The following is a 9,091-nucleotide window of genomic DNA, read 5'->3' on the forward strand; positions in this document are numbered from 1 at the left end:
TTTCAATTATCAGCTTCAAAAGCTAGTATTCTGTGTTGAAGGTGGATTAAAAGAATAGTCATATAAGAAAGCTTATCGAGAACACATGCACAAATTATTATTACTATTATTACATTTTCTTGCTAGATTAGAGTTATTTTATTAATTTGCCAAGTATATTCTCAAATACCTTTCGCAAAGTGTACATACACACATACATACATGCATGCATGCATATACACTTATACGCACGCATACACATATACATACATACATAAATATATACATGCATGCGTGCATGCATGTATGTATATGCGTGTGTGTGTTCATATAACGTACGAACAAATGGTAGTACCCTAAAGCCGCTATTAAGAATAGAGTAATCTGCTATATAGAAAACTGCCATACTGAACATCATAGAGGTTAAACATCGTAAAAGGGATGAGAAATATTTTCCAACTGTGTTAAGGTGATGATAAGGGAAAAACATAAGCAATAAAACTTTACGAGTGTTTACTTTTACAAATGTCCAAAATATGTATGAAAATTGGAAAGATGTGTCTACAATTATCTACAAACCTTGCTTTTGCGACCTCACTCATAATATTTCAAAATGTATCTATTTTGCAAAACATTTCCCATAGATTTATTGCTCTGGAAGAAACAGAATTTTCTCGAAAGATGTTAACGTTTCTAGTAAGTTTTAAGAATTATCTAGAAATGTTTTTAGCACTATCGTATTATATATATAACTTTTTCTTCTATATTAAACATGTCCTTGAAGATTAGTTCTAGATACTTAGCTGGATAACCCTATATCATTTATTAAGTTGGTGTCGATGTATTGCAAGCAGTTGCCTAAGGCAGTAAAGTGCTTGTGGCTAATTTATAAAGACTAGCTGAATCTCTGCCCTCCAGGCGGTCGATTCAGCTGGTACATATCAAAACTGTATGTAGTTTGAAAGTAAAAAGTGAAACTTAAATTTTCTTAAAGAATTTCCTTATAGACAACGTTACGAGTGCAGATTCCTTTCATACTTTTGTACTCTGTGCCCAAAACCAATATATGAATATTATTCCTAGAACCAACCCTGCTGTTGGCAACATAGAACTGGCCATGGCTGAACATAGGTGTTGGCAGGTGAATTCCAACTGTTTCTAAGGTCTGGCTCTGAAATTTGTTTGATGTTATTCCAAAAGCTGGCTTGATAGGAAACTGCTTCCTGGAAAATGAGAACGGGTAGTCTTCAGTGGTGGTCAGTAGAATTCGTAGTATCATTATTCGGATTTCAGCATGTGTCCCATTGACCACTTCTGCTTCAATACGGTGGTTGTGCAGATTCAAGACTAAATATCTTGTTCCGTTGCAATGACCTACTGCTGGATCAAGGTTTCTGAGCAGCATAATAGAAGAGTGATTCTTCAGAACCAAAATGTGTGGTCGAAATAATCTGCTTCCAGTCTCATGAAAACAAAACAATCAGACTAACAAACGGCTTCACTGCTTCTTGTTTAACTACTCTGAGACTGCGATCAACACATTCATAGACATGCCTATGGCCCATTCTAACCTCGTCAATAACCAGTAGCCTTGCCTTTTGGAAAAAGTTTTCCACATATTCACTTATTTTCATATGACACATACATTACTCTGTATTTCTCAGTGGATTACGGCATCTGGAGTACAACGTTCGCCCATTTTCCAGCAAGGTGGCAGCAATTCTGGAAACTGAAATGGCAACAACAATATGGACTTGTGACCGAACTTCAGTTAGAATCAGATTGATTGTGTAAGTTTACCCAGAGTCAACACTCGCTTTCCAGCAATATTTTCCTCGGCTTTTTTTTTAAATGATCCAACAATTTGGTCAAATACATACTTCTGTTCATCATTTAGTATTGGATGCATCACGAAAACATAGTCAGAAAGAGCAGCTCTATCAAAATTTAGCTCTTTCTGCAGCATCATAGGCAGAGCCTCTAGTTCACTTTTAAAATCTGGCTCTGGAAGAACAAGATTTGCCATTTTGACTTCTTCTCTAGTCACTCTTACTTTGATAGAATGCAGCACCTCATTGTAAAAGAGTTCTGTCGGTTTTCCTATGCGATTTTGCCTTTTGCTGTCATCATACAATGCATCCTTGTATTTTTCACATAAACCTTTGGCATCAAATAAGCAGAACGGTACAAAATACGTGTCTTAGCTGGTCACTGAAACAGTGATGTTTGGCTTCATCTTATGTTTTAATGATTTCCTCTTGTAAAGGTCCCAGCTTTGTGCGCACATCTTGGTAGTTGAAACATAGACCACCATTAACAATCCATAAGTCAGTGTAGGATTGAGGGACCTTTGACGCGATGCAGTAGCGTCCTTGTGTAATATAATTCCTTCTGCTGGACATTTTAAGCGTCAATGGGAATGCGACTAATAGTACTGGTTACATAGATTCCATCTTCCCTTATAGTTCCCCATTTCCTCGTTTGCCATTTCTTTTTTTTATTCCAAGTTTAATACTTTGGAATTTCAGCATATAGCTTGTCTCTTGCGACGCAGTCATATTTATTTAATGTTGAAAAACTCAATCAAAGTTGTTTTTGCTACAAGCTCAAGGTTTTCAGGTAGCTCATCATCGAAAGTAAAGTAAGAGATTGTTGATTTTTCAAATGGCATGAGAAATTTATGACAGCGGGATGTCTGGAATGGATTGAAATTCAGTATATCTTCCAAAATGCCTCACTAGGTGAGATGTATCTTGAATTTTGGTAAGTGTCAGTATTATTATCCACCACGTTAACGATTGCATTGTTAAACTCTTCAGGCATTCCAATTGTTTCATCAGCACTGCTTGATCGGATATGAACGTTGACTCTACCAGGCCCTTAGTGAGGTACTTGAAAAGATATTTCACCGCCAGTACAGTGTGCACAAACTCAACATTTAGATGACAGTTGTATCGGAAAAATAGGAATGGGTTGTATGACACCATGAATCTGTTACCTACTTCAGTAGAAGTCCGAGTAGTTGTAATAGTGTGTGTCCTGCCTCCAAAGATTGGTGGCCGAAGTCTGTATTCTGGATAGGCATCATCACCCACAAGTGTGGTACTTCTGCATTGTTTGGTAAATGATTTGTGCATTTTGTTGGATCACCATCTATGCATGTACCATTTGGATTATGGCATCCACAGGGTCTGCGAATGTTGTTGTTTTTACAACAATCTTCAATAGATCTGAATTCATATCCTTATCTGGTTATCTCTGCACATACAACTGGATTAATAAATTCTGGCGTTCTTAGCGTGTCTGTATCAGCCATAAAGAGCAATATGTGGACATGAGGAAGACCTTTCTTCTGCCATTCAATTGTAGAGACATGTGCCTATACTTTTCCCAAGACATTCTTCTTTAACAGATCATACTTCAGAGAGTTGTACTTCATTTTAAACACTCTAGCTGAAATGTCAGGTCGATCCTGTGTTCTTTCACCTTCAAACAGGGCTTCCATCTTCTCAGTCCAGTATGGGTTGTTTGTCATAGTGATAGAGTGGTCTGGCTTTCCAAACTCTCCCACTAGAGCCATTCCAACTTGGAAACACTCCGTGTAAAATCGAGGAGAACCAGTGTGTGATGGCGGAGGAATGATTTTGAACCCTACGTCATTCATGTCACCATTTGGAATAGCATCCGGAAGGCCCTGGTACTTTTCAGCCTTAAGCTGCTTCTGTTGAGTTCTCAGGAAGTGTAATCGATCTTGATCTATCTATCTTATCTGAAGCCGATAAGAATAAAAGTCACATTCAGTGATGTTTTTGCTTCGATCACTGTTCTTTAAAAATCACATTCCAGCTATCTCCGCATAGGGAAACAGAAGTACATAATGAAGAGGGTCATCGTTTCTGTAGATTTGACTAATATAACTTCCCACTGTTTGCTCTGTACTGGTCAACAACATCCACAAGTTTAATATTGGTATTATTAGTATCATCTCCAACTATGATCACAGCGACTTTTGATGCAGTCGGTGGATTATAAGTTCTCTCATTTGACGCAGCAGAAATAAGCCGTTTGTCATGACTTATAATATCACCGGTAGAATATTTTCCTGGTGCAGAGTATTCCTTACTTATATCAATAGCCTGTTCAAAACCTTTGACATACAGACTGTGTATATGCAGGGCTCTCTGCAAGTCTAGCAAGATATTCTCATTAAGGTTATTGTCTGATCCTCTGAATGACAACTTGCTTTCAGCTCATCTTCAGTGTCAACGAATTACAGCTGTGCGTAGACTGGCTTCCTATTTACTGCTGGTAGAGGACTTCCAAAGCTGTGACACAACTTACCTTGAATTTTGAAAGATGGCATAAAAGTGCTACCATCCTACGGTCCAACTGGTGGATTATCCATTCCAAATGAAGCCATAGCCAGTAAATTGTTGTAGTCAAGAATTTTGTTCAGAAACATTTGACCGCTTAGATTAACATCATAGTACTTAGCTATTAATTCTGTGGGCTTTTTTTGATATGTGGAACTTTGTCCTTGCTAATTTTACCTTTGTCACAGCGCAGCGTAGTCTTCTGAGCATCCCAAAAGTAAGCTTTGTAGTCAGGACATGTTCAGTTAAAAATGTTTCCACAGTAGTACAATATGAGGCTTAGGTTTCGTTCTTTCTCATGAAAATCTGTCACATCAACTACCATAGCCATTCTCTCAGTGTCCGTTCTTTGTGGAGGAAATCTCGATTATTATCGTGCCTGGTTGTTTGCTTATCGCTGCTGAATTTGTAGGAACGACGTGTTTTCCTTAGAATCCTGTTTCCTCAGCCGATCAATATTTGTCCGTGCTTCTGTTTCTCGTGGTGTTTCCACTGCACGGCCTTTCTGTGTTCTCAGCCGGTTCACATTTCTCCGTTCTTCTCTTTTACCTGATCTTTCCATTGCACGGGTTTCCTGTCTCCTCAGCCGATCTACATTTCTCCGTGCCGCTGTTTCTTCTGATGTTTCCATTGCACGGGTTTCTTGCAATCACCTTCGCTTTACTTCGAGATACTGAGAAGAGCTAGGTCCTTGTCTACTTTCTTCAATTAGCGTCTTTTGTCTGTGCTCAGCAATCTTTTGTGAACGGGGAATTTTTCGAGACAGGTTGTTGACATTCTTTTTTCTGGGCACAGTATTCTGTTGAAAGCGTGAATATTTATGACAACTATACAGTAAAAATTTTGAGACGATTCAGCTAGTATTTGAGCCAATTTCTATGAAAGGGACGTTTTCACGGTAGTAATTGTAAATATTTACCTTGGGTATTTATTTACAAGTACACCACTCTCTCTAAACACTATTTAAAGTGCAATTTTATGTTGTTGAATTGCTGTAAACGAATTTAACCATACACATGTATGAAAGTTAATATTTTTAAGGTAATATTAAAATTAGTCGAACCTATTTTCATGCAGTCGAATGCATAAAGTTTCCGAAAGTTTCGTATTATTTACGTCTGCTATTTCAGAATTCTACGCTTGCATGAAATATCAGGCAACAGTACATTCAATAACATATTCATTCACGCAACGATGTAAACAGACATAAGAATAGCTCCGACGGTCGGTGGCATGAAAATAGGTCCGATATATTTTATTAATATCCTTAAAAAATACTAAATTTCCGACATATTTATGGTCAAATTCGTTTAGAGCAATTCAATAACATAAAAATAGCACTTTAAGATAGTGTTTTGCAAGTATGGTGTAATTGTAATTTTCACCGAAGACTAACAGGATTTTTTTTTTCAAAATGAAACCGCTGATAGAAACATTGAATAGAACGCAACCAGTTAAAAGAGAATGACGTAAGAGAAGTAGTAAAGGTGAGTGTGTGTGTGTGGGGAGTTATGAGACGTAACATTCTATGAAAGAGTGAGTTCAATACATTATATATATATATATATATATATATATATATATATATATATGTATATATATTTGTGTGTATACTGTGTGAGAGAGAAACATTAAAGTAACACCGAAGGAAACAGAAAAGAGAGCAACCGGTTAAGAGGGAGTCAGTTAAGAGAATCAGTAAATATGTAGGAGGGAGAGACAGAGATATGAGAGGCTACATTGTCTGCAATTCTGTCAATTATCACTCCTCAACTACAGACCTCAATAAGAGAAAGAGTTACTGAGCATGAGGAATAGCAGGAGAGTCACTGACTATTCACCTGCAGAAAAAGAGCGAGATTAGCCTGCAATACACGGAATTCTTCATCAAAATTAGTAAGACGTGTAAAAGCAGCATTGGATAGACAGTGTTGTGCATTAATTTGGAACTTCCGGTATAATCACGCTGTAGAAGAATATGCGAATCATATGGTGACTCTGGTTCTAACGTAAAGTAATAAGTGTACTGATTTTCATGAAAGGTTTATATCCTTTGTGCACATCTTGAAAAAATAATGTTGGTCATAGTTGGTCATTAAGAAGAGTGATCGTTTCTCTAGAATACACTGGATTTTAAAGTCCGTTATAATTAAAACAGAATGGCAGGCGAATTTCATGCTGAGGCGTAAAAGTGAATAACATTATAATCCTCAATTTTGAGAAACTACTAAATTTTAAACTTTCCTGTTCACTTAAGCCAATTACTCTTTAAATATAATTTATATGCTGTTCATCTTTCTGAAGCGCATGAAAATGTTAAACTTCTGCTGTGTTCCAGTCGTATTAAATTACATTGAAATTATCACTTTGTGGCAGAAATCGGAGTTAAGTGTGATGGAAATGTTAATAAATTTTGAATAATTGTTTATGAAATACAATTAGAAACGAAATATTGTCACCCAGGAAGGAAAATGTTTTGAAAAGAATCATTTGCTTTTCGCATACAGCTACATGGATTCACACAAATAGGTGGGTGGGGTCAAGTCATACAAAGAATTCAAGAGAAAGTCATTTAAAAAAGACACTGAACAATGACCAAGGTAGAACCGACAGGTTTTCCGAAGAATATATTTAATAATGATAAAAGAGGTGATATGCATTATGATGCGAAAAGTCTCATTGTGCCATGTTTCGAGAAACCAGTCTCTTCACTGCAACATCTAATATATTTATCGAAATTTTGCTATAAACAGATTGTAATATCAATGATATTGAAATGCAGTTGGGTCCATGAGCAGAAGAGGAAAGAGTGATTTGCAGAATGGAAAATAATGTAGTAATATAGTATTGACGAGTATATTATGCTAATCATTTAAATCATCTTGCTAAAACTTAAAGAAAAAAATAAGTAGTAGCTCAATTAGATGCATTCACTAGTGTCCATAGAGAATGCTGACAAGACTCTGTTTAGTGAAAGTTGATATTGAAGAAATATGTGCACAAGAACAAAATTTAAACGCGTGCTGAATGGAATTTAAATAAAAAAAGTTCTGCAAAATAGTGACGGTCAAATTTACGTATGATGCAAAAATCAAAATGAACATTGGATTGTAGTGAGATGATAGGCCTCAAGTACCATCACATCCGCCGTGATATATCATATATGGCAAAAGCTTTCAAACCAAGATAAAAGAGACATGAGGTTAAGATTTTGTTGTGTGTGATGATGAGAAAATTATGGTGATGATGACAATGCTGATTATTCTAATGAGACAATGTATACGAAAGTACATAGGCTTTATCCAAAATCGTATGTAGATATGTATGTATGAAATGTGTGGAAGGGTGAAACATTCTGGAAAGTATTTTTTGCGGAGTTATTACATATCAAAAGATATTGGGAAAAGAGTTTGCTGTTATTTTTTCACCATTACACATGCTTTGTTTTCTAATTGGGTTACAGAATTGTGCATATCGTAGAAACATGTAAGGCATCTCCATAAAAACTTTTTTTTCTGTTAGAGGATTAAATAATAAAAAAAAAATTAACGAAAACTTTATATATAGTTAGTAATCAGGAGTCCTTTAGATTGTTGGAGGAGACAATAAAGAAAAAAAGTTAGTAATATAGAGAATAGAATCAGAATATACATACCTTTTACTACAGGCTACATTTTATAATCTAATTTATATATTATTTATCAGAAGCATTTTCATTTTACTGTCCTACATCACATCTTCCAAAGTGCTTTTCCGTCTCAATAAGTTTTTCACTATATAAGAACTCATCAGCTTATGTCATCTGCATGTAATTGAAAATACGAATCAATAAGACTTACTCTCCCCGCTTTCTTAAGCATATAGCATAATATCGTTGGTTTTATAATGAACCTATTCATTCTCCAAATTATAGATCTCCCACTTTCTCCCGCTGTTTATATATATATATATATATATATATATATATATATATATATATACATGTATGTATATGCACGTCTATACGAATATTCGCTATCATAATTCTTTTTGTATATGAGAATTTTTGCACACGTTGATGAGGTATGGATATACATGTATATATATATATATATATATATATATATATATATATATATATATATGTATATATATATATATATGTATATGTATATATGTATATATATGCATATATATGTATATATATATATATATATATATAATATATATATATATATATATATATATATACCTTTCTGTGTTTGTGTGTGTGTGAGCATATATGTAAATCTACCCTTAGTACATCCTCTATATATCGAGTTTCCTGGTATGTAGATAAACCTTTCATTTGTAGTATTCTTACTTCCTCCACAATTTGACAATTTTAGAAACCATAATATCGCCGTTAGAATATGAAGAAGATAAAGATTGTTCCAAGGAAGCAGCATTTAACTGACAACTTACAATGACACTGCCTATTTCGCAATAACAAAATATATGCAAAACATAAATTGAAAAGAAATAAATAAAATTATTAGTAAATAGTAAAAGTCCTAGTATTTGATATTAAGCGCCAAGTGTTGAACTCTGCTGAAAAATCATTCAACTAATTTACTAGATAAAAATTGATAACTTGCAAGTATAAAGGAACTTGAAAGAGAAATCATAAAAAATGTAGCACCGCACGTTAATTTTCTTTGGGCCTATAGCAAATAGTATATATTACGTATAAACATATTGTTACATAAGTGTTAGGGATG

The 9,091-nt window shown here is 34.9% G+C and overlaps 1 protein-coding gene across 1 annotated transcript; it reads right to left on the reverse strand.

The window, feature by feature from the left end:
* Positions 1 to 967: 967 nt before the first annotated feature.
* LOC115217878 lies at positions 968 to 2,005 on the reverse strand. Its single transcript, XM_029787595.1, has 2 exons — positions 1,860 to 2,005; positions 968 to 1,373 (listed from the first exon to the last, which is right to left on the reverse strand). The coding sequence occupies exons 1-2, from the start codon at positions 2,003 to 2,005 to the stop codon at positions 968 to 970; spliced, it is 552 nt and encodes a 183-aa protein (XP_029643455.1).
* Between the last annotated feature and the right edge of the window lie 7,086 nt (positions 2,006 to 9,091).

Source organism: Octopus sinensis, linkage group LG12 (assembly GCF_006345805.1).
Source record: "Octopus sinensis linkage group LG12, ASM634580v1, whole genome shotgun sequence".
NCBI classification, from domain to species: Eukaryota; Metazoa; Mollusca; class Cephalopoda; order Octopoda; family Octopodidae; genus Octopus; species Octopus sinensis.